Source organism: Diabrotica virgifera, chromosome 5, assembly GCF_917563875.1.
Source record: "Diabrotica virgifera virgifera chromosome 5, PGI_DIABVI_V3a".
In the NCBI taxonomy this organism is placed as follows: Eukaryota; Metazoa; Arthropoda; class Insecta; order Coleoptera; family Chrysomelidae; genus Diabrotica; species Diabrotica virgifera.
Window position 1 is genome coordinate 117,043,966 of NC_065447.1, and position 26,981 is coordinate 117,070,946.

The 26,981-nt window shown below is 34.3% G+C and overlaps 1 protein-coding gene across 1 annotated transcript in view; it reads right to left on the bottom strand.

Moving 5' to 3' along the window:
- LOC126885117 (delta-like protein 4) overlaps nucleotides 1–26,981 on the bottom strand; it is a 141,136-nt gene that overhangs the window by 65,268 nt on the left and 48,887 nt on the right. The window contains exons 2-3 of the mRNA XM_050651548.1: nucleotides 20,144–20,435; nucleotides 15,724–15,915 (exon numbers count right to left, since the gene is read on the bottom strand). Of these exons, the coding sequence (XP_050507505.1) occupies nucleotides 15,724–15,915; nucleotides 20,144–20,435 (484 nt within the window). The remainder of the gene's footprint in view (nucleotides 1–15,723; nucleotides 15,916–20,143; nucleotides 20,436–26,981) is intronic.

Here is a 26,981-nt window from a genome sequence, read left to right on the forward strand (position 1 = left end):
CGACGACCACGGACATCGTGTCACATTTAATACGCATCTGTAGATATATTTTTTGACACAGATTTTTGTCACATCTCGTTATTTTAAAAATGTCGTCTATAGACGTTGTGTCACATTACATCAATGGAAATTAGACGTCTATAGACGTTCTGTTCGTCAACGTGTTAACCATTCAGCTTTCCATTAAAAAAATTAAACAAGACATTTTTAGAAGCTCTTTTTACATAGTTTTATAATATAATACATATATTCATCAAGGCATCTGTACTCCTAGCAGAGTAAATAAGAAGAAGAGGCGTCCATCTTGGCGGGCTCTGTGACGTCAGTGGGCGTGGCTTCATTGGTCAGTGGGCGAGGATTGTGACGTCAGAGGTTGTGGCAGATGCAAACATCAAAGGATACCGCTTTTTCCCACGATCGTCAAAATTTTCCCAGACCAAACCGCCGTAACCCCTATTTATATACCTATATTTATCAGATCTCGTTATTTTAAAAATGTCATCTATAGACGTTGTGTCACATTACATCAATGGAAATTAGACGTCTATAGACGTTCTGTCCGTCAACGTGTTAACCATTCAGCTTTCCATTAAAAAAATTAAACAAGACATTTTTAGAAGCTCTTTTTACATAGTTTTAAAATATAATAATCAAGGCATCTATACTCCTAGCAGAGTAAATAAGAAGAAGAGGCGTCCATCTTGGCGGGCTCTGTGACGTCAGTGGGAGTGGCTTCATTGGTCAGTGGGCGAGAATTGTGACGTCAGAGGTTGTGGCAGATGCAAACATCAAAGGATACCGCTTTTTTCCACGGTCGGCAAAATTTTCCCAGGCCAAACCGCCGTAACCCCTACTATTGACACTCACTGCGGGCTCTTCCGATTCATTTGTCGTGGGGAATCAGTCCGCATTACCATTTTGATTTTATTATTATTGGTTGTGTGACTTGGCGTTTTCAACAATATTTCTTCATTCGTTCCTGTTTTTTCTTATGGTTGCCCATTCTCTAACTCCCATCTTCTTAAGATCTAGTTCTCCCGTCTCGTTTTCGGTCTTTCTCGTGGTCTTCCTGATACCGGTCTCCATTTGATGATTTTCTTGATAACTGCTTCTGGATTTCTTCGTTCTATATGTCCCATTCATCTGAGTCTGTGTGCCTTGATAAATATGACGGTGTCTTCTCCTTTCAATAGTTCTCTTACTTCGTATTTCATCAGTTTTCTAAATTCATTATTACCTAAGATTAGTGGGCCTGCTATTCTCCGAATAGTCTTATTTTCTCTGGGATCCTTTCTAGGATCCTCAATCTTTCTTCATCTTTGTGTAAAGCACATCACGTCAGCACCATAGGTATGTGATGACTGATCTAATTACTACTCTGTAAATTTTCCGTTCACTATTCAGAGTGAGCTTCTTATCTTTGAGGAATCTGTTGTATTTCCAGTAGATTCTAATAGCAACCGTAAATACGTATTTTTCACTATTTGGTCGTCATTAGTATGATGCATCCAGATATAAAGAAGAGCAAATTAACTTGGGAAAGGATCACTACAAGAGAAATGTGCCCACTTGCCGCAATAATGTCAGAAAACCCTGTATTCTAGAGCTACAACTACACATGCATTCTGAGGAGCTACAGATACCTGAGGAAAGGCACGCAATTAAAAAGGATGATAATTAATGCGAGAACTACTATAAACATAGACAAGGAAAAAATATTCGCGATACTCGCAACGTAAATACAAAAGAACAGCGGTAAAAAGGTGGAAGGCGACCGTAAAAACCAATTTCTGACTATTTGGTGGTCATCAGTAAGGTACAGCTAAGACCCCTTCCACCATTTTATATATTTTCTTTTATATTCACGCTGTGAGTTTCACCAATAATCCTAAGGTAGCTGTAGCTCCTAAGTAAGCCTTTCTCAAGTTGATTGCCTCCTCTTTTAACTTCTCCCGTTTTGCGTTAAGATGCGAACGGTGAGCGATCCTATGTGTGTATTAGCACATTTTTGGGTGAGCTTTTTTTTATACCTTTCGTTTCTTCTTATTTATATTTTATTGTTGCATTTTCTTATCTGATTATTATCCAAGTATATCCTAGTATGGAGGCCCCTTGCGTCTAAGTTGACTGTCCTTGTCCTGTCCTGTAATATTTTTTCAGTAATCCTGTAGTATACCCCATTCCACGAACATACGCCTGTTTTGGATTACTTCGACAACGAATATTTTACTGTGCAAAATAAAAAGAACGAAAGTAAATTGCAAATTACATTGTTGTTTATTGGAATAATTATTAGCGCCATTTACTTTCGTACTTCTTATGTTGCACAGTAAAATATTCGTTGTCGAAATAATCCAAAACAGGCGTATGTTCGTGGAATGGCCCATACTTAAGCTCTTCATTTCGTTTGTCTTCAGATGTCTGTGTGTTTGATTATGATTGAAATTTTAATATGATTGGTCGATTATCCAACCGATCGTGAGTAGGTACTCTTCATCTATTCTAAGGAAGTCAGGTTAAGTGGTAGGTTTCATTCATTTCACAAAATGAATCATAGACTGGATTCCGCGTACCAAAAAAGGTGATTAATAGTAACCTGAAAATTTGTTAATAGCTTAACGGTATCTAGTCGGACAAACTTTGATGTATGGGAACACTGGAGCAGGGGAAGTTTTAACTGTGGAACAGGTTAAAAATTTGGAATGTCAGACTATGAAACCGTTCCATGTATTTTGGCGGACAGAACTTACAATTGATTTGTTACCATTTCATGAAAATCTCATGCAAAAATCAGACTGATGCTTAGCGCCAACTGGGCATTTTAATGAGTGGAAAACGAAGAACATGTCAAATGACAGGAATCGTGTTGGTTAGTAATAGCAGTCTGATTTTTGCCTGACATTTGAATGAAAGGGTAACAAATCAATTGGATGTTCTGTCCGACAAAATACATAGGACGTTTTCGTAATCTGACATTCCAAATTTATAAACTGTTCCACAATTAAAACTTCCGCAGTTCCTGTGTTCCCGTACATCAAAGTTTGTCCGACTAGACAGCGTTAAGCTATTGACAACTTTTCAGCTTGCTACTAATCAACTTTTTTTTTGGTACGCGGGATCCAGGCCTATAAAGAAAGTGGATTTATTCAGTTTTGTGTTTTAGTCGAGAAAATGAAACTGAAAAGATAGCAAAACCTCGTAATTTTCTCGTCCAGCATCGATTTGTACAAAAATTTGGGATTAGGCTCATTTCACCGTCTAGTTCATTTTCTATATTGAGCCGTTGTACGCATTCTTATTAGATACATAATGATTTTTTTATGCTTTAATATATAATTTCATAATATTTCAACCCTTACAACCACACTTATTGGAGCTATACATATATAAAAAATTGACTTATCCTAAAAGAATAATTTTGGCTTGCATCGATTTACATAAAAATTTGAGATTAGGATTATGTCACCCTGTACTTCATATTCTATATCATGTTCAAGGGCGTTGATTATTTTTAGGGGTGTAAACTACCCCTTATTTTCAAAAATTATAATATACAAACATTGTAAACTTTAATATGGGTAAAATTTGGTTTTGATTGGTCAAATAAGGATTGTTTTATGCTAAAGGATATGATATCATATTTAAACCCTTAAAAATTACCCTTAATAACATTGCAATTTTTATAAGTAGATAAGTTAATAGATCTATAGAGAAAAAAAAAGTAGAATTAAAGAATTACAAAAACATTTATTTACACAAAAATACGAAGTTACAAATAAATGTACAATACAAATGTACAATACAAATACAAAAAATACAAATAGTTTTTTAGTCATCTTCCAGTATACGAACTAGTTCTGTTCTATAAGCTACTAGTTCTATAAACGGACTATTCGAATTTTTCGCAAAAAAAATTAGGTTTTATAAACATAGCTCCTTTATTTTTGGCGATAAAAAGTTTCTTCAAAAATGATTTTGTAGAATTTTTGAAGAGCTATAAGACTATGTAATCAGTAAGATCCCTTAGTTTTTAATTAAGGTGGGTTTAAAGGGCTTGATAAGGGGGTGTTTGCTCGTAAATAGAGGTTTTAAACAGCTATATCTCGCTAACAGTTTAATGTAATGAAAATCTATGCACATGTAAATTTTAGTTATGAAAAAAGCTACAATTTAATGATGTATCATTTTTTTCGTATTTCTAGTATTTTCGGAGATATTTTGAAGAAAATGGTGAAAAATGCGAAATTGCAAAAAATCAATTTTCTTTAAACTCCAATTTTGCTAAAAATAGGCCTTTTAAATAGGTCAAACTTCTTGGGTATATTGATAATATAAATATAAAAGGAATTGCAGAAAGGTAAAGGCCAATTTTTAATTAGGAGGGTGTTAGGGGGTTGTTTTCCTTGATTTTTTCATAAAGAAAAGCAGGTACCGACCTTTTTGATCATACTTAATTTTTATGCTAGAAACTTTTTGTTTTTTCTTTTGAAAGGTCTAATTGTATCCTTGAAAAAAGATTATCTAAGTTTTCCTCGAAAAATGCAAAGTGTTCCCGTTATTTGGCGTTGAATATTTCAAATTATACATTTGACGAAAAAAGTTAACTTTTAACATGGCGTATCTCGGTTTCTATTGGTCGGAAAAATATTATAGAAAAAATTGGGTTTGTGTTACCAAAAGACATCATTTCGATAGCTACAGTTTTTTTATTAACCCTTAAACGCCCAACCTTTTTTAGGTTTCATGTACGCCCAAGGGTGGGTAAAAAATGTCCACCTCGAAAATAGCTAATATATGTATTGAGAGTTGTTGGAAATGGATTAAACTTAAGAATCTTATGCTTAATAAACACAGCAACTTCTAAAATATTAATATAAATAATTTACAAACCTTACAACAAAATTACAATGTATTTCAAAATTAACATACCAGTAAAAGCCAGTAATTCAAATTTGTCGATTTTCTCCACATTCTTCCTTTAAACCTCCTCATTGGCGGATAATTATGTAGATTATGTAATTATACGTATATAATTATATGGACGATCTTCCTACCAACGAGAAATTATATAGAAACCTTTAGTAACAAGTTTTACCAAGGGTGTATTTTTTATGCCCACCCATATTTAACTCAAGATGCTACTTTTATTTTCAAAAATATCGGTAGAACCAAATTAACATTCGATAAAGGGCTGTCTTTTTAACAATAAATAATTTTTAAAAAAATTTTAAACACGTAATAAATCGACTCATTCAGCGAAGACTGTACTAACTCATTTTTTAAGTTTTCGAATAAAGCAAGATAAAGTTTTGATTAATGCAAAAAATCAGGGGATTTTGTTTACTAAATTGTTTTTATGTTTATCCATTGTGTTTACCGTATTGTTCTATTTGTTCTTTTGAACATGTGAATTTTTTTTCTTTATATGGTTTTTGAATGAGTTAGTACAGTATTCGCTGGAAAAAATCGGGAAAATCCTGGATAGTACATCCTGGATACTTATTTATACTTATAAAATGCACCTTCTATTCACGACATGTATTATTTTTATCTAATAGAAATTTATACGCTGTACAATGTGTACAACTTTTATAAAGTAAACAATGTTGTTCATGTAGGCGTACTTTACTTAACCTTAAAATGCAAAAACTATTCTAACTTACGAGACAATGACGCTTCCGTTCGGAATGCCGAGGAAGACTATACTAACTTTGATTATGCTTTGATTGAGATAGGAGATAGGATAGTTTTCGTGGGATAATGTAAAGATATACAAGTTAGTACAATATCGAAGTGCAAAATTGGTTGCCTAAACGTGAACAAATTAACTTAGAACTTTGTTCGTTGAAAGGCATCACGGTTATCTAATTTTTCAGGGGTATAACTCAAAAAACAAGTGAACATAACATCGACACACATCATCTCTTCATTGACTTCGAAAGCGCATATGACAATATAAACCGAGAATTCTTAATAAAAGCAATGAAAAAATTTAATATACCAACACAACTAATAGAACTGATAAAAGAATCTCTAAAAGTAGAAAGTAAAATCCGGATACAAAACGAACTAACGGAAACAATCTGATAATAACGTAGCAGAGGAAGTGAAGAGGCGAATATTTATTGCCAATAAAAGTTATCATGGCTTAATTCGGCAACTAAGATCAGACAACGTCGCAAGGAAAACAAAATGCCAAATATACAAAACCCTAATAAGACCGGTACTCACATACGGCTCAGAAACCTGGACACTCACTAAAAGAGAGGAAACATTGCTAGCCACCTTTGAAAGAAAAATCTTGCGACACATATATAAGGGCACAAAAGAAAATGGAATTTGGCGAAGAAGGTACAACTTTGAACTATACGAAATATACCAGGATCCATATATCATAACATTCATTAAAATAGGACGGCTGCGTTGGATGGGACATGTAGAAAGAATGGAAGAAGGCGAAATACCAAACAAAATATTCAAACAGATGCCAGTAGGAAAAAGAACAAGAGGAAGACCGAAGCTGAGATATTTAGAACAAATAGAAAATGATATAAAAACCCTAAAAATAAAAAACTGGAGAAAAAAAGCACGAAACAGATCAGAGTGGAGAAGAATCCTGGAACAGGCCAAGACCCAGAAAGGGCTGTCGAGCCAATGATGATGATGATAACTCAAAAACGCCAAAAATTGAGTTGTACAGTCTTCGTTGGACGAGTCGAAATATGTAACAAGGGAATACGCATTAGGTGGACATTTTTTACCCACCCTTGGGCGTTTAAGGGTTAAGGGAATATTTTTCGAGTTATTCTCAAAAAACTCTCTAAAAATGTGGACTTTTTCGTCGAATAACTGTTACTTTCAACTGTGAATAACTCGAAAAATATTAGTTTTGCGAAAAAAATATAAAATACATTTTCTTCTTAGAATCACGTTTTACATCGATTTGCATGGTTAAAATTTAATAAAAAATTCCCACCCTTGATATGGGCTGGCAACCACCCCCAATGTTTTAGCGTACAGCAACATGATATATGAAACGATCCTTGGACTATTTCCTACTTTCTGTGAAAATTTCAAGTAAATCCATGCTGGACGAAAAACTTGCGAGCCAAAATGCTTAATTTCCTTGACTATTTAGATTTTAAATAATTCTTCAATAACAAAGTACTAAACTCTAATAAGGTACCACAAAATTTTTTTTATTAAAATGTAATAATAGTCTCCCATTTTATACCGCTAATGCTGTTTTGGGATTATAGCAGGGTAGTCTGCTATATCTAGGGCCTACGGTATACAAGGAAGATAACAAGGCCAGTTCTACGCTTCAACCGCCTATTATTATCCCAGCTTTTACCTAAGGTAATCATTTTTATTCAGACTGAGTCGTCCTGGGGCCTATCGACATTTTTAAAAATGTCTACATGTTCTCACCGGCGCTGGGTTTTTAACCCCGGCCTACCTGCGTGGAGATGACGCCTAAGCTATAGTGACGCCGGATAGCTTAGGCGCTAAATTAAAATGTTGTTCTGAAGCTATTTTCTTGTGGCATTTTTGTAACTAACTAGTTTTGATGGGAGATAAGCCACAATTTTATTAAAAAACGCTGGACGGAAGGGCCGCCCGAGAACTTTATCGTACCGATCTATTATCGTTATCGTACTAGATACTGGCATTCTATAGAAATAACACAGTTACTCGTTATTTTGATATTTTAGAGACACCTTGTATACCTGAAAATATTTTATGGTTCTACGCATCATTAATTCCTGCATTTGAGAAAATGTTCGATGCCATATTTCGGGGACACACAGATATATAGATTATTGCATAAATCAATAGAATATTAGTCATACTTTCATTTCAAATTAGTTCATTTTTTAGAGAAATTAATAGTTTATAATATTTGCATTTAAAATCTATTTCTATTACGCCAGTCAATGCGCGAGGGTAAGAACAAGATATTACCTCTGAATTCTATCCTACTGCATCGATTATGAAATTTTGGGAGTAGCCCAATCTCCTAATTCAAAGTCTATCCTATATACATATACTATGGCCCTTTTATCATGGGGGCGGTTCCCACCCCTTCTCGGGAGTGGAACATTTTATTTTCGAATTACATGAGAAAAAGGAAGATTTTTAAGAAAATTTAAAAATGCGCTCTATGTTTGATCTTATTTTTTTTTAAAACCTTTGATTTTAAACCCGTCCAACTTTTTAAAAGTAGAAACAACACTATATTAAAAGGTATTGCAGAAGAAAAACGATGCATTTAAATTCTGGTGGATGAGGGGTTAAATATGTGTACTTATTATGTATGTATTTTTCCTTAACGTACATTACCCATATAGTTTTTTGCACTATATCTCGCTTAGTTTGAATGTAACCAACATTTAACGGTGCTCGTTTTAAAGGCCTTTTCAAACACTACAAAAGGCGTTGGTAGCATTATACACCTAAAACCTACCGTTCCTCTGTTATTTCAAGTTGAAGACACCAATTTGAGCATGCCCCAAAAAACAAACTATTTTCACCTACCATATCTCTTTTTGTATTATAAATAGAAGATTTACGAAGGAACGAATCTCTTTGTTATTTATAATCTAAAACATGTCCTATATAGTATTTTTAGTTCGATGCATAGTTTTTAAGGTATTCACAAAAAACCGTCCAAAAAGGTGTCATTTTTCAATGAATATGGCCAGTGTTCAACTACGCATAACATGGGTAAGTTTATAATCAATGGCATAACTCAAAAAATATTGAGTTCTCAAAAAAAAAACTATAGACCAGTTTTTGCTTAGAAATAGGTTCTCTAGCCATTTCCGTGGTTCTCATGACCAGCAAATTTTCCACCCCCTTGAAGGGGTGGGAACCGCCCCAAGGTAAAAAGCGCCATAGTATATAGCGTAGATTTTGTTTCTTGAGCTATTCCCTACTTACTGTGAAAATATCAAGTAAATCGATGTAGTAGGATGGAATCCTGTAGTAATTTTGTATTCTTTCAAAACATGTAAAAATATATAGGGCGGATCTAAAAAATTACGATTTTTTTTTCATTTCCGGTTCAACCGGAAACCAAATTTTGGGTAAAATTTATTGTAATAATAGATAATAAAGTATCATATATGTCTGCCAAATTTCAAATTTTAGTTTCTATTACAGAGGAAGTTACGGGCACTCCAATATTTTTTTATAAAAAATTCATAACCCCCCCCCCCATGGGGATTTAAAAAATCTAACTAATGTCATTCAATTGACCGATAGAATGTCAAAAATATATCAAAAAATGAACAAATTCCTTGGAGCCATTTTTGAGAAAATCTAGTTCAAAGTTATGTCAAATTTTCACCCCTTAAATATAGGCAACCCATAACTTTTTCTGAAAAACGATAATATTTTTCTTATAGCCTCATCTTTAGGATATAGAACGACTTTTTCAAATTAAACTTATCTTAAACAAGTTTATAGATAGGTAAGGAAATGTATCGGGTGGGCGGTCGGCGATGTTGGCCGCCATTTTGAATTTGCAAATGTCAAATTCCCAAATTTCTATTTAACTGTCGATGTGCTAACTTTGAGTTAAATTTCATTCGTTTCGGTCAAAATTTTCAAAAATGGGTCCCAAATAACCCCCCTCTTTCGGCCCCCCTTTGAGAGGTTTTTTTAAAAGCTTAGTTTCTCGACAACATTCTCTTAAACTTACTCATACCAAATTTCATCAAAATCGGTCCAGTAGTTTTTGCTGGACGGTGGCGAGATACGTACGTACGTACGTACGTACATACGCACGTACGTAGGGTAATGGATCCAAATATGAGACCCTTTTTTTAAAACTCTTGGTAATCGTGAAGTTGGGGTGTAATGATAGATCGCCTCCACGTGGTGCACCCTGGGTAACGCTAAATGGTCTATCAATTTTTGGACGCCAAACTAGCCGCTAAGCTCTCCTGGCAACCAGTACGATAAAGAAAAGCAAGGAAAGGAATCTCCATATAGGAATATGGAAAACTACAAAGGTGTTTATCAACACCATTTGACGAGACGTATCGGACCAACCCTCCGTATATGTCAAATAAACATAGAGGGAATTAGTAGATCAAAATCTGAATTTCTTTCAAAAATACTAATAGAAAATAACGTTGACGTCATAGCTATTCAAGAAACTCACGCACCATCAGAAACCGAGCTTCTTAAGAGGGGTAAAATTCCGGGATATAGCATGATTGGAGCCACTTACAGCAATGTTTACGGAACTGCAACTTACGTGAATAACAGTATACAAAATTCCAAGGTGAAGGACTGCAGCTGCGAAAATAGTGTATCCATAATCTCTACAAAAGTGAATGACATAACCATAAAGAACATCTACAAACCACCATTAACTAAATGGCCAACAAATGTAATCAAAACTGAGGACACCAACCTACAGTTTACATAGGGGACTTTAACAGTCACCACAACAAATGGGGGTATGAAAACAATGATGAAAATGGGGAAAAACTCCTGGAGTGGGCCGAAGAAAACAATATCCACCTTATCCATAGTCTAAAAGATAAACCTACTTTCTTTTCTAGAAGATGGCGCAAAGGCTACAACCCTGATCTATGCTGGGTTTCGAGTAACTCACAGTTACAACCACTCCCAAGCTCCCGAACTGTACTGCCTAGTTTCCCTCGCAGCCAACATCGACCTGTCATAATCGAAATAGGCATACAAATTTCTATCGTTGAATCCACGCCGAGACCCCGTTGGAATTTTAACAAAGCAAATTGGCCTGAATACACCAAAGAGCTGGACACCTGCATTCGCTTCATTGACCCAAAGGCCAACAATTACCACCGTTTTTTAGGAATGGTTATCTCTATCGCCAAAAAACATATCCCCCGAGGTTTTCGAAAGGAGTACATCCCAGGCTGGACGGAAGAAAGCCAAAAACTATATGAAGAATTTTTGAAATCAGAAGATCCCGAAATCGGTGACAACTTACTCAAGTCACTGGATTCAACTAGACTTAATAAATGGAAATCTACCGTAGAACATATTGATTTCTCCCGTTCCAGTCGGAAGGCATGGGGACTGATCCGCAAACTGGGCGAAGCAAGCAGAGCACAACACTTAAACAAATCAACAATTGAGCCAAATAAGATAGCCAATAGAATAATTGAGAACTCTCGAGCTCCATCTGAGAAGGGTCTAGTACTATTCGGCGCCGCCGGTTCGGCGCGGCCGGTTCGGCGCCGCCGATTCGGCTTCGGCCGGTTCGGCGCCGGCCGGTTCGGCGCCGGCCGATTCGGCGTCGGCTGTTTTGGCGCCAGATTATACCTACGTTACTTTTTTAGAAATTTAAGAGGCTCTTGATTTATATCTATACCACACTAAAAAAATATATTAAATGTTATTTTTTCCAACTTTTGTAAATGTAAGCTATTTAATTGCACATAATTAATTAAAAAATTAATATATTATATATATTATATATTATACAGTACAATTTTCAAAGGAGGAAGACCTAACCCTTCGGTCCAAACCTAACTTTCGGGTATTATTTTACATCTTCTAAAATTAAAATGTCGAAAATTGTTCTCCTGACTCTACATTTTTTGTTAAAGAAAATTTCAGACTATCATACATTAACAACTATTTTTTTTCTCTCTCACTTTGCCAAAGTATCTGTCGCCGAATCAGCCGGCGCCGAATCGGCGGGCGCCGAATCGGCGGGCGCCGAACCGGCAGGCGCCGAAACGCCGACGCCGAATCGCTGGCGCCGAATCGCCGGCGCCGAAACGGGCCATCCCCTCTGAGAAAACTCATACATCGATGGTAAAAAAAGCTCTTAAACAACTTAAATCAAATACCCCCACAACATCAGAATACTCACGTGCCTTCTCATTGGATGAAATAAACGAAGCGCTTAACCAAACCAAAACGGGAAAAGCAGCTGGTTTCGATGGAATATATCCTGAGTTTATAGTCCACACTGGTACAAAAACAAGACAATGGCTCAAAGAATTCTTTAGCGACATTGTGACTACAGCTATGCTTCCCCCAGAATTTAAAAGAACAAAAATTATCGCAATCCAGAAGCCTGGCAAAGACAACAAGCTGCCTGAAAATTACCGGCCTATCGCCTTACTCAGTTGCTGTTATAAATTACTAGAACGACTCTTATATAATAGAATATGTAACACCATTGAGGACGCTGTACCAATTGAGCAAGCTGGATTTAGAAAAGGACGAAGCTGTTGTGACCAAGTGCTGTCCTTAACTACATTCATCGAAGCTGGCTTTGAAAGACGTGAAAAATCTGCCATAACATTTATAGACCTTACGGCTGCCTATGACACTGTGTGGAGAGAGGGCCTTATTTATAAGTTGATGAAAATCATACCCTGTCTCAAAACTTGTCAGCTGATAAACAATCTACTAACTAACAGACTGTTTCAGGTATATATAAATGATGCACGAAGTAGCGTTAGAAAACTTAACAACGGCTTACCTCAAGGCTCAGTGCTAGCTCCTTTATTATTTAACCTTTATACGGCGGATATACCTGAAACAAAATCGAGAAAATTCGCTTATGCAGACGACCTGGCCATTGGCTTCCAAGATAATAGTAAGGAAGCTGGAGAACGAGCTCTAAACGAGGACCTAACTACACTTAGTAACTACTTTAAGAACTGGCGCTTACGTCCTAACACAAGCAAAACTGAAACCTGTCTCTTTCACCTGTCGAACCAACTTGCGGGCGATACCCTCAATGTAACTCTAAATGATGCAGCTATCAAACATAACAACAACCCTAAATATCTAGGCATCACACTTGATAGAACACTCACCTTCAAAAGCCATCTTACAAACGCAGCCGGTAAACTGAGAACAAGAAATAATATAATAACAAAACTTGCTGGAACAACTTGGGGTGCTTCTGCAGATACTCTTCGGACCTCTGCTCTAGCTTTGGTTTTTTTAGTGGCAGAATATTGTGCACCAGTATGGTTAAATAGTGCACATACAAACAAAATCGATGTCCAACTTAATCAAACCATGAGATTAATCACTGGAACAATAAAATCAACCCCAGTGAGATGGCTGCCTACTTTGAGCAATATTGCCCCACCAGATCTACGCCGTACAGCAGCATTAGTGAGAGAGTATCAGAAAATTGTAGCCAACATACAATTACCAATCCATCAAGACATACCAGACATCTCAAAAGAGCACCAGCGACTGAGGTCTAGAAATCCTCCAATCAGAACTGCCCGAACAATTGGTGATTCCTATGATATACAAAGGCAATGGTCCACAAGATGGATGCCAACAATAGCAGCAGACTATATTCAGATATCCACCCCAACCCAGGGTTTCATCGGATCGGGTCTGCCCCGGCCCACCTGGACGAGGCTTAATCGCATACGTACCGGACATGGTAAATGTGCTGATTCTCTGTTCAAATGGGGTCGTGCAGAAAGTCCACAGTGTGATTGTGGATCGCTTAGACAGACCATAAGTCATTGTGTTTCAGATTGCCTAAATCGGGCCTACCGTGGAAACCTCCAGGACTTTGTGGAATGCTCCCCAGATGCAATTGAATGGCTATGTAAATTGGACATTAATATTTAGATTCATTCATTATGTTTTGGTGTTTGAATAATATATGTGTATATGTGTATATATGTGTGTATATATGTATATATGTATATATATTATATTTGTGTATTTATCGTACTGAGAAAGTCCATACGCTAAATAAAAAAATAAAAATCGTGAAGTTTATGGATTAAAGAAGTCTTAAATTAGATACATGTCAGATAAATTATGCTTATTGCAACAGGTCCAAAATTAATTTTAAACTAATATTTTTTTACCAATAAATTAATTTTTTTAAAAAGTCAAAATTCCCAACTTAAAAAAGGTATCTTAATATGAGACCATGTGGTATTCTAATATGAGACACCACGTTATATAGGTTAAACAGGTGATACACATTATTTTAACGCAATTTTTTGGATATAAACTCTATTACATGCTGTGGACATGATTCTATTGTTCTGATGCTGTTTCTTTGTGGCATATTATGTAATTTTCTTTTTTTTTTTTAAGTAAGCCACAATTTAAGTTAAAAATAAAAATTGGAAGTCTAAACGTCAATAAATTTCATGTTTAACATAAATTGCGGCTTATTTCCCAATAAAGTAGTAAAAAGACATGATGTTATACTCAAAACATTACAGTACCATAATATGATATATCTCATATTAGGCACACTTGAGGGTCTCATATTAGGAGCAACCACGTGTGAACTTTTTAGTCCGTGTTTTAAGTTTAGGATTGGTTTTTGCGCCACTATAATTACGTGTTTCTGTAACCAATTTAAGTAGCTATCAACTAATTACTAAGGTGATTTTTTTTCTCCCACCTTAAAAACAAAAATTCAGTTTGAGCTACACCGATTAAAAAACTTTTGACTCGCAAAAATCTTAAAAACTTCACTGACTGGTAATACTAAATCACAGACACTCGATTTATTCACAGCCTACTGGAAACACTAGCAGAGCTTAGTTTTTACCCCACTCACCAGGCTGCAGCACTTACAAGACTCTAGAGACATGGGTCTCATATTAGGAACGGGTCTCATAATAGGATCCTTAACCCTACATACTTCCGACATGTTTTTTTTTATCTGCTTTTTAGATTCAGGGGGACTCAAAACGTCGAAAAAAAGTGAAATCTGAAAAAAATTTTTTGCACGATCCTATAACTTTATCTATTATACTACGTATGTAGTACGATAAAGTAAAAATGATTTTATTAACGTTTCGACGTCCAAATCGGATGCCGTTGTCGACAATATTTTTTGTATTTTGACAACGGCATCCGATTTGGACGTCGAAACGTTAATAAAATAATGTTTTTAATAAAATGATGATCTATTTCCAATCAAAACTATTTAATTACAAAAATGCCACAAGAAAATAGCTTCAGAAAACGGCATCCGATTTGGACGTCAAAACGTTAATAAAATCATTTTTTAAATAAAATTGTGGCTTATTTCCCATCAAAACTAGTTAAATAAAATGTTGTCTTATATTTATGTAATATATAATATATATATAAATGTTACAATCTTAAAAAAACGCGTTTTGACACGAACCATTATCAGCAAATAAAGGAACAAAACAACAAATAATTGACCCAACAGTAAGGAGCAAGAATCGATTGGTTCAAAAACAAATTGTAGGCACTACACGAACATTCTTAAATTAAGTTTTAAACGATTTACATTGTGTTTTATGTAAAATTATCAGTGTGGAAGAACATCATAAGCTTGCTAATCTTCAAGGGGGAAGGAGCCATCTTGCGAACAATTCAGATCCCACACCTGAATTGTTTTTCTTATATAAACGAAGGCAAGATGTCATTATAACTACAGTTGAGTCCGGGAATCTTTACCCTTGCGTCATCATTTAAAGCACACGACATAAGTCGATGATAAGTCAGAAACTGAAATTTACTAAACGCAATAGCAAATCACTTACTGTCACTTGCTGTTGTCTTTAGTAAATTTCAATTTCCGACTTATCATCGACTTATTTCATATGCTTTAAATGATGAAGCACGGGTAAAGATTCCCGGACTCAACTGTAAGTCGTGTACAGAGGAAATTATGTTTAGCTTAACAATATTTTAATTTAATCAGGAAATTTAAAAAGTATTACTTACGTATTTGACAAAGAAGACCTGTATAACCTGGATGGCATTTGCATTCCAATGGTTTGTTACAATAGCCATGTACACATCCAGGTAGTACCTGGCACTCTTTACACGTTTTTCCTGCCCATCCTAGTCGACATTTACAATCTCCTGGCGAATCGCAATATCCTCGAGTATGATGACAGTCTGATCTACATATTGCTAAAAAATTATAAATTGCGTAGAGTGTAATATTTAAACCAAAAAATTAAGAAGCATTTCTAAATTAAATTAATTAGTTAAAAAAATATATGAACAGGAATGAAGCAAAGATTGAACGAAAATAATATAATGAATACCAACTGAGAACTTATGATCGATACGCAAGCATTCAGTGCACGATTATCAGTTATAATTATTTTCAATACTACTTGCTTAAAGTAAAAGTTAAGTTTAAATAACCGGATCCATCTTCAACAATGAGCATTAATGTCTGGCCTTCACCGATTATCTTATTGTTAAAAAAGGAGGTAAACTATTTCCACCCAGAGATAAACCAGGAATAGTCAAACTAGATGATACTCGGAAATACAGAGTAAAACGAGAGGGGACAGTTTACTTTCATATCTAATAAAGCCAAGGAATATAATTTTGAGAGTGTGGTTCATTTTACGTATCTAGAGGTTATTGTAGACGAAAGAGGTCAGAAAGAATGGGAACTGAATGTCAGATTAGCAAAGGGAAATAAAAAGATGGGAAGCCGAAGGCCACTGATTAAATATAAATATGTATCAAGACCAATAAGGCTAAGGGTATGTATATAAAATGGTAATAGGGCCCACAGTGACGTATGATAGCGAAGTATGGACAATTAAAAAGCAAATAAGGGCAAATTGGAAAGATTGAAAAGGAAAATGCTCACAGCTACATATGGAGACAAAAACATGGTGGAAGGTTAGGAGAGACGCACAAACATAGAAGACCTGTATAGCGATAACGAACCACACATCAATCGCTTCATAAAGGTACAGAGAGTGAAATATATGGGACACGTGATGCGAATGGAAAGGAAGAGGGTGTCAAAGATGATCCTAAAACGGGGCCCAATGACGAAAAGAATTAAATTAAGACACAGTCAAAGATGCTTTGACAGCATACAGGAAGATCTCTGAAATTAGGAAGTGATTGGTTGGGAAGGAAGATCAACAAATAGGGATGAATAGAGAAGTGTGTTTAGTCAATTTAGTAGGCAAGGAGCATGATTGGACAAGAGGCCACCCCACTTGATACAAGTTTTTTTTAATAATATGTAGCATTATATTAATTATTGTAATATAAAATTGTACTTTTAGCCTGACGCCTTCAAGTCCTATTGAGATTTGTAAATAAATAATGTGTTATAGAAATATTAAAAAATTGATAAATTAGCTATTTCATTAACCCGGCACCTGCCACGTGGCCTTGCAAGGCGTCAACTGCCACGTGGGGTGCTCACAGCACCCCTTAAACATTTTCTGTGATCTACTTATTTAAAAAACAAAATAATGTGTTGGGTAACACAAGAATATAAGAAACATGTTTTATTAACTTATTAACTACCAATATGTTATATAAGTTAAAAAATAAAATGAAAAAGGTGTTATAAGCAAATTAGCAAGTACCAAGCCATAATAAATGGAATGAAGTAAAATATCCAAAAAAAACTAAGATTTAGTGAGTAGAGAGTATATATTAATAATTTAAATCAGTTATTTCAATAAAAAATGTAAATTTTACCGGTTTATCAAAAATACAACAAAAATGTAAAACTTAAAGTGCTACATGATGACATCCCATTTCGACTTTAGAGCTACAAGTTCAGAATGACACTAAATAACCACTTCAAACGCTAACACATCTATGCTATATAATATTATAGAAAGCTACTATGACGCACAGCACGGTAATCAAACTTGAAATACCAAATATTTGATAAAAATGTGTTATGGGGTGCTGGAAGCACCCCACGTGGCAGGTGCCGGGTTAAAAATAGTTCAATACTGTCTGTGTTCTTATACAGTGAGGACGTTTGCGACCGTCATCGCTTCGGCGAAATAAATTTTGTACATATATAGGTATATTATGTGTATGTATATATAAATGGTATAGAAGTATTTACATTTAAAATAAATGTAAAACCTACTTTAGGATAGGGAAAAAGGATTTATTTCGAGACCGTCATCTCTTTGGCGAAATAAATTTTGTACGTATCTATATTATGTGTATGTATACATAAATTGTAAAAAAGTATTTAAAATTAAAATAAATGTAAAACTTATTTTTGGATGAGGAAAACGGATTTATTTCGCGACCGTCATCGCTTCGACGAAATAAATTTTTTACGTATATTATTATAATGTAGGTACCATAATACTAATATTATTGAAGTGAAAACTTCTTTAGGGACGTTGTGCATTATTTAGATGGGAAAAAAGTATTGAATTAGCGACCGTCATCGCTTCGGCGAAATAAATTTTTGAAGTGAAAAGTTCTTTAGGGACGTTGTGCACTTTTTATAAGGGGAAAATTATAAACTACCGACCGTCATTGGTTCGACGAAATAAATTTTTGAAGTAAAAACTTTTTTAGGGATGTTGTGCACTTTTTAGATGGGGAAAAAGTGTTGAATTAGCGACCGTCATCACTTCGCCGAAATAAATTTTTATAATGAAAAATTCCTTAGGGACGTTATGCACTTTTGGATGGGAAAGACGTATTGAATTAGTGACCGTTATTGCTTCGACCAAATAAATTTTTGAATTGAAAATTTCTTTAGGGATGTTGTGCACTTTTTAGATGGGGAAAAAGTATTAAATTAGCGACCGTAATTGTTTGAAGAAATACATTTTTAAAGAGAAAACTTCTTTAGAGACGTTGTGCACTTTTTAGATAGGAAAAAAGTATTGAGTTTGCGACCGTTCTCACTTTCTTCTTCTTCTACGGCACTACAGGCCAAATTGAGCCCTGGCCTCCTTTATTTTTTGCCTCCACTCTTGCTTGCCTCTGGCTGCTCTTCTCCATACACGCACTCCTAAAAGGGCTTGTACGTCGCTGTTTACTGTGTCTTCTCAGCGCTTTCTTGGCTTTACAACCGGTCTCTTTCCCTGCATTCTGCATTTAGTGCTCTTTTTGGTAGCCTATCCTCTCCCATTCTTATCACACGTCCGATCCATTGCAATCTTTGTATTCTAATGAAGTATGACAGGGGTGCTTCCTTATAAAGTTAATAAAGTTCGTTGTTGTATCGACTTCTGAAGATTCCGTTTTCCCTCACAGGTCCTAGTATTCTCCTCAGTACTTTCCTTTCGAATGTGTCGAGTTTGTTTTTGGATGTTTCTTTCAGGACCCAGGTTTCACTGCCTTCATCACTTTGCCGAACTAAATTTCGTACGTATATATATTATGTGTATGTATAAATAAATAGCATAGAACGTACGCAAGGCGTGTATAATATAGGTATGGCACTTCTTTTTAGATGGGGAAATTCGAGCTCGTAATTTATATACTATAAGAAGTTTTCACTTCTATCAGCACTCCCATGGGTGCTTAAATTTTTTTTAATGAGAGTAGGGGTCGTGTGATGGCTGATTTGAAAGGTTATGTAATTTTATATTCAGTAATATAAACGTTAACATAAATATTTATACAGGGTGCCCAAAAATTTTGTTTTTGAATTAAATTAATTGAGACAAAAAGAAGAATGTATGTAATCCCTTTATTTCAAAATACATTTGAGTGCTGCCAGAAAACAGAAAGAAATGTTTATTTGACAAATAAGCATTGCTTTTCGCTTAAATTCAATTTTACAACTTCCACCCACCAGTCTCTTAGCAATTTGAACATTGAATTTAGGCGAAAAGAAATGTTTATTTATGAAATAAACATAATTACCTGCATTTCTGACAACAGTAAAATGTATTTTGAATTAAATAAATAGCTTACATTCTTCTTTTTGTGTAAATTAATTTAATAAAAAAATGTTTTTTGTACACCCTGTAGAAACAATTAAGTTAATGTTTATATCAGTGAATAGAGAATTAAATATCCTTTCCAATGAGCTATCACACAACTGCTACTCTCATTAAGAAAAAACATCGATGACACACGCTCAGATTGATGACATCATTAGTATGATATTTATAATATTTGCCAAATACTCATAATTTAAAAATAAAAATCGACCTGTCTCAGGATTTCTATCTAAATTCGCCCATTCTAGAAATAATGAATTTATTCCAACTCAAACGTCCTCACTGTATATTGTTTTGGAAATAATTTTTTAGAATATTAATTAATTAGCTAATGAATTATAAATTATAAAGAATATCTTTTTGATAACTGAAAATCTGTGTTAAGAATATAGTAGCAAACATACACGTTATGAAATTTTTATTAGATGTTTGATACTTACGTTCTGTGCAAAATATCCCGTCCCATCCCTCTTGACAAATACATTCAAAACTAACATTACAATAACCATGTTGACACCCAGGCAAGGTAATGCATTTATTACATTTGTCTCCATAATATCCCAGTTTACAAATGCACTCCCCAGGGCGATTACAATATCCTTGTAATGGATCGCATCCCGATCTACACCTTGGAACATCACACAGGTCACCAGTCCACCCGGGTAGGCATTTTACTTCACCGTTGTCTGTACAAACGTAGTGTGAGTTTCTTGACGTGGGAACTTCGCAAGCCTAAAAAATATTGGAATAAATTTAAATTTGGGGTAACTAAATTAAGAGAAGTTAAATAGTAAGAACTTTTAAATACTTTGGAACAATCAATATATGCACAACAAAACACATTTCATAATGGCTAAGTTCTCATAGATGTATTAGAATCCACAATGTGGGTGAACATTTTAAATATAGTTAAGTATCCTAAAATTCATTCGAGTTGTGGGTGTATAGAAGAATTCTGAAAATATCATGGAGAGACACGTCACAAACAAAGAAGTTCTTAGAAAGGTGAAAAAAGAAATGTAAGTCTTAGATACAATCAAAACCAAAAAATTTTAATATCTCGGACATATTACACATGGAGAGAGATACCACTTGCTCTGACTCATTATGCAGGGAAAGACTCAGGGAAAAAGAAGCATAGGGAGATGTAGAATATCGTGGCTACGCACCCTGAGAGAATGGTACAAATGTACATCAAATGAACTTTTCAGAGCAGCCGTCTCCAAAGTCCGAATAGCTATGATGATTGCCGACCTTCGTATGGGAGATGGCACTTGAAGAAGAAGAAGATCCTAAAATGTCAAATCTTGTGCTGAGTTAAAAGGCTGAGTTAAAGTAGAAAATACTGTATAGTTTAGATATCTCTGATTATGGAATTTATGGTCTTCCTTTTTGTGAATGGGATTTTATATTCCCGAATATATTTTGTTTCATCTGCAGTCATTTTATCTCGGGTTATGATCAGCGATTTTATTTCCTAATAACTAAGTTTTTAATTTAATTTAATCCTACATATTTTTGTCATTACTGTGTGGAGTTAAAATCATTACTCAATAAACTTAAATCTTTTGACATGTAAGTGAATTTCAGGAAAAAATATGTGGAAATACGGGTCCCAGTCGAAGAAGAACACCATGGCTTTGTAACCTATATCATCCTCTTCTTCTTGAATAGACATGGCTCTGTCAGTTTTTTCAATGTGCCTCCAGTAAGTTGCCGTTCCATTGTTTTCGTGGTCTCCTTATTGATGGTTTTCTTATTGGGGAAATGTCTCTCGCCGTCTTCACTACACTATTTGTTATCATTATGTCTATGTGGTTCTTCCATTCTACTATTCTGATTCTTACCTTGTCATTAATGTTCTCCATCTTGCATATCCTTCGTATATCTGTACTTCTAGCTCTCTCCCATAGTGTCTTATCCATTTTTCGAAGGGTTTTTCATCTCTGCTGTGACTAGCTTTATTTTTGTCGTCTCTGTGTCAGATCGTGTTTCTGTCGCGTATGTCATTAATGTCAATAGTCTAATGGTTATTGTGTAAATTCGGCCTTTCTATCTTTTTCGATATTTTTATTTCTCTATATAGTATAGTATAGTTGATCCAAAAGATGGCATAACCCAGACATCCAAAGTGAAAGTTATCCTTCAACACCAAATTGTTCTGTATCGTCCACACAATGTCCAGAAAAAAGTCACACCATTTTGAGCGTCGGATTTGGGGGGTGAGGGGGGAGAAATCGGTAAATTTGTAGTTTTTTAAGTTTTTCGCCAATATTTCTAAAACTATGCGGTTTAGCATGAACAACCTTCTTTACAAAATTGTTCTACATTAAATTTGAAATAAAAAAAGCCCTATGCATATTCTTTCTAAAATGAATGGTTCCAAAGTTACGGAGGTAGTATAGTATACCTGGTCCAAAAAAAGGCCTAACCCAAACATCCAAAGTAAAAGTTTTCCTTCAAGACCAAAATGTTCTATATGGTCCACATATTGTTCAGTAAAAAGCTACACCATTTTGAGCGTCCGGTTTGGGAGGGAGATGGGGGAGAAGCCGGTAAATTAGTAGTTCTTTTACGTTTTTCGTCAATATTTCTAAAACTATGCTTTAGCGTAAACAATGTTATATACAAAAATGTTCTACATGAAATTTAAAACAAAAAATGTTCTATACATAATTGTTATAAAATCAACGGTTCCAGAGTTACGAAAGGTGAAAGTCGAGGTTTTCGATACTTTTTATATTTACCAATTTCTCTGGGTCTGTAAGAGTCTGTAGAGAGAGTCTGTAATTTGGAGTAAATTCAATATCTCAAATACTAATTGTTTTTTTTTAATGCTCATAGCCGTCGATTAGTATTTCAAATTGTCCTCTTTGACATACAATAATAATTTATACAGGGTGTCCCAATTTAGAGATATGACGTCATCGTTGATTTTCTTAAATGGCAACACTGTCATTTTGATAGCTATTTTGATAGGGCGTGTAAAGTTATACAAAACTGCTAAATATAAAATTTTTATTTTCTACCAGTTACAAGATAATAAAAAATTATGTCTGTAATTTGGAATAAATTTTATTGTTTTTTTGAAAAATACTCAGACCCGTCGATTAGTATTTCAAATTGACATTTTTGACATACAATAATAATGTATACAGGGTGTCCCAATTTAGAGATATGACGTCATCATTGATTTTCTTAAATGACAACACTCTCATTTTGATAGCTATTTTGATAGGGTGTGTAAAGTTATACATAGCAGCAAAATTTCAAATTTTTATTCCCTACCATTTACAAGATAATAAAAAATAACAAAATTATGAAAAACAAGTAATCGAATAATAATTGAATTTAATTTCAATTAAGCAAATGCTCATAATGTTACATTATATAGCATTAACATTAATGTAATGTAATGTAAGATAATGATCATTTGCTTAATTAAAATAATTAAATTCAATTATTATTCGATTACTTGTTTTTCATAATTTTGTTATTTCTTAATATCTTGTAAATGGTAGGGAATAAACATTTGAAATTTTGCAATTATGTATAACTTTACACACCCTATTAAAAAAGCTATCAAAATAACAGTGTTGCTATTTAAGAAAATCAACGATGATGTCATATCTCTAAATTGGGTCTCCCAGTATACATTATTATTGTATGTCAAAAATGACAATTTGAAATATTAATCGACCGGTCTGAGCATTTTTCAAGAATACAATTAGTATTTGAGATATTGAATTTATTCCAAATTACAGACATAACTTTGTTATTTTTTATTATCTTGTAAATGGTAGAGAATAAAAATTTGATATTTTGCAGTTATGTATAACTTTACGCACCCTATCAAAATAGCTATCAAAATGACAGTGTTGCCGTTTAAGAAAATCAACCATGACGTCATATGTCTAAATTGTATACATTATTATTGTATGTCAAAAAGGACAATTTGAAATACTAATCGACGGGTCTGAGCATTTAAAAAAAAACCATTAATATTTGAGATATTGAATTTAATCCAAATTACAGACTCTCTCTGTATAGATCTAAGTAACATTTTAAACAAGATCTCGTCTGGTCCGAATTTATATTTTAACAATTTTAAGAGGTTACACAATACATAATCCCCACTTACAGGATATGGTTGAATCATAATGTTGACTTCAAAATGTTGTCTCCTTCATAAATAGACATAGTATTTCAAAATTTTGTTCTAAGATATTTTCCGGGCGTAATTAACTTCAGTACGTGAAACGAAGGTCAGATCCAAAAACTAAAAAATACGTGTTCAATATTTTTCAAAAATCTGTTTAATGATATTAAACACGACCCTCTCTACGGAGAGGGGTGGGGTCAACAAATTGGTCAACAAGAGTTAGAACCTTTTAGCAAATAAATGTGCTATTCCAAATTTATCAAATACGATTATTTTTTTGGTTTTAAAATGTGTTGACGTGGAAAATTCTACATCCATACACAATATCATAATACTAGGTACTTGTTTTCTCGCTGATCGATACAATTTCTAAGAGAATTAATAATAAATTTATGAATTATTAAATATATATCTTTTATGTTAGTAGCAGATATTTTCTAGACTTAGAAAAATATTTTACTTTTAGTGCAGTCAATGAGGGTAATTGGCTCCGAATTCCATCCTACTTGATATTTTCACAGTAGGTAGGGAATAGATCAAGAAACAAAGTCTATCCTATATTTTCTTCTTGATGTGTCTATCCGTGATGAAAGTTGGCGATCATAATGGCAATCTTTATAGGCATGGATAAAAAGTTTATTAATATGAAGCTAAAAATTGGTTAACAGCTTAACGGTGTCTAGTCGGACAAACTTTGATGTACGGGAACACTGAAACAGGGGGAAGTTTTAGTTGTGGAAAATGTTACAGGTTTCGAAAATGTGACTGCTATTTATCACCAACATAATTCCTGTCGTTTGACATGTTCTAAGTGTTGGACTTATTAAAATGTCCTACATATTTGTCGGACAAATATTTTTTCATATATTACATAAAGTTTGCTATTAAATAAATTTAAAAACAACCTGCTAAAATTCACAATCATAAACTTTAAGCTATTAACAAATTTTCAGCTTGCTATTTATAAACTTTTTTTTGGTACGTGGGATCGAGGCCTATTACCTTATCTGCCGCAGCGCGGAAAAGCTGCACAGATGTTGATTGAACCAGGTTCTGAGGTTCTTCAACCAGGACGTTATTCTTCTTGCTGGATCCCGTTTTACAAATGATATTTTTCCTTGCAGGATGGCTTGTAGAAGGGCATGTCTGGATTCCTTTCGCATAATATGTCCGAAGTAGGGATGGCGGTTGTTGACAAAACACCGGTTTTCGGTTATACCCTTTTTTTACCTACGGTTTAACCTGGCGGTTATAACCGGTAAAAAAACCGGATTTCGGTTTTTTAGTCAGTAGTCAATACCCAATAGGTTACATTTATATTGAGCTTTAGTTTGCGATACTCCATTCTAATCGATGTCAATCCATATCAGTATAGAAATCAGTCATCAATAGTGATGAGCGAGACTGGTCTTGGTCTTGCGGTCTTGGTCTTGGTCTTGCAGCAAGACCAAGACCAAGACCAAGACCAAGACCGCCTTTTGGTTGCAAGACCAAGACCAAGACCAAGCTTGCAAGAACAAGACCAAGACCAAGACCGAACCTTGCAAGACCACGCAAGACCAAGACCAACCTGCAAGATTCTTGCACTTTTTTGAGAAAAATTGGTTTTATTGTTTAACTTTATTTTTTTAGTTCAATAATATATACTGACATTGCAAAAAACCTTAAGCAATATCGAATTTTTAAAATACATAAAATTTTGGTTATATTTTTAAGTCGTTTTGATTAAGTCAAACGGTTTGCATTTTCTCAACCTTCAAAGTGTCCAGAAGGCAAGTTTTCAAACGGCGACAGTTCAAGCACAATTGAAATTACTTGTAAGACAAAAAAATGTAATTATAGATAGGGCAATCCATTAAAAAAAATGCAATTAAAAACGGTTTTTGTGTACCAGTAGTTTTCGCTTTTTGTCTAATAAAAATACTGACACTTATTTCAATTCTTTTCGCATAATCGAGGAAAAATGTAGGTCGTTAAATTTAAAATTAATACAAAAAATATCATAATAGATTTTGAAAAGGGATTCACAATGCTGTGAAAGCATTGTGGCCTGAATAAGAAATATCTGGTTGTCGATTGTAATGTGTCAAGCTTGGTATCGCAAAATCCAAAGCTTAGGTTCAGTTTCTGAATATAATGACAAAAATTCCGATACTGGGAAATTTTTAAAATTATTTTTTGGATTAATTTTTTACAATCAACGAAAGTTGGAAGTTGAATTATTTGTGAAAATCCCGGATGACAAACGCGTAAAGAATTTTACTGATTTCATAGTCGAAAACTATTTGGAATAATCTAGGTTTTCCCCAGAAAGGGCCAGTACTACAAATAGTATGTGCCGCACTTGAAATGCACGCGCATCATTTCAGTGTGTTTTAAATTCTAGTTTTTACTACCCACATCCGCATATTTTCAACTTTTTAAATGTCATAATGGCTATTCAATCCAAAAATATGTGAAAATAAAAAGTGCGAATAACTCGTGTTACGAGAGCAATGTAGTTTAAATAAAATTAAAGAACTGCAAAATAACAAATTACAGAATTAAGCGTTTATAACTCCCCATTAGGTTTAGTTATTATATTATAGTATTAGGTCTATAAATAGGTACGGTAAATATGTAAGTATTTACTAAAAAGTATGTTTTAGTTAGTTCATAAAAAAAGTTAATTATATTAAATAATGATTAAATAGAGTAAAAAATATTTGATTTTTGTGTTCTCTTAAAAAAATTTAATTCATGTTCTTAAATTTGACCCTCGTAGGATAAATACTACAGTGTTCGAGTGAAAAGAGCAGATTAATATCTGTTAACAACTACTATAAACCGAATATCCCTTTTCGTAAAATCCGTGAATTGAAGGTCCCCGGCCATTTGTGGCACCTTTAAGAAGCTCTTTTTCTTTAACATTTTATTAAAATACAGGGGCAATAAACAGTAATTCAGACTCAAGACGTGGTCTGAAGGCAGGCGGCAGGTATCGACAGCATGCAAAACACAACGTGACACAACCGAAGGCCGGCAATTGCAACAAGGGTTGTAATTGCAGGTTTTTGCTACTGATAAACATTACCATTATAAAAATATACTCTAATCTCTTTATATAGAGAGAAATA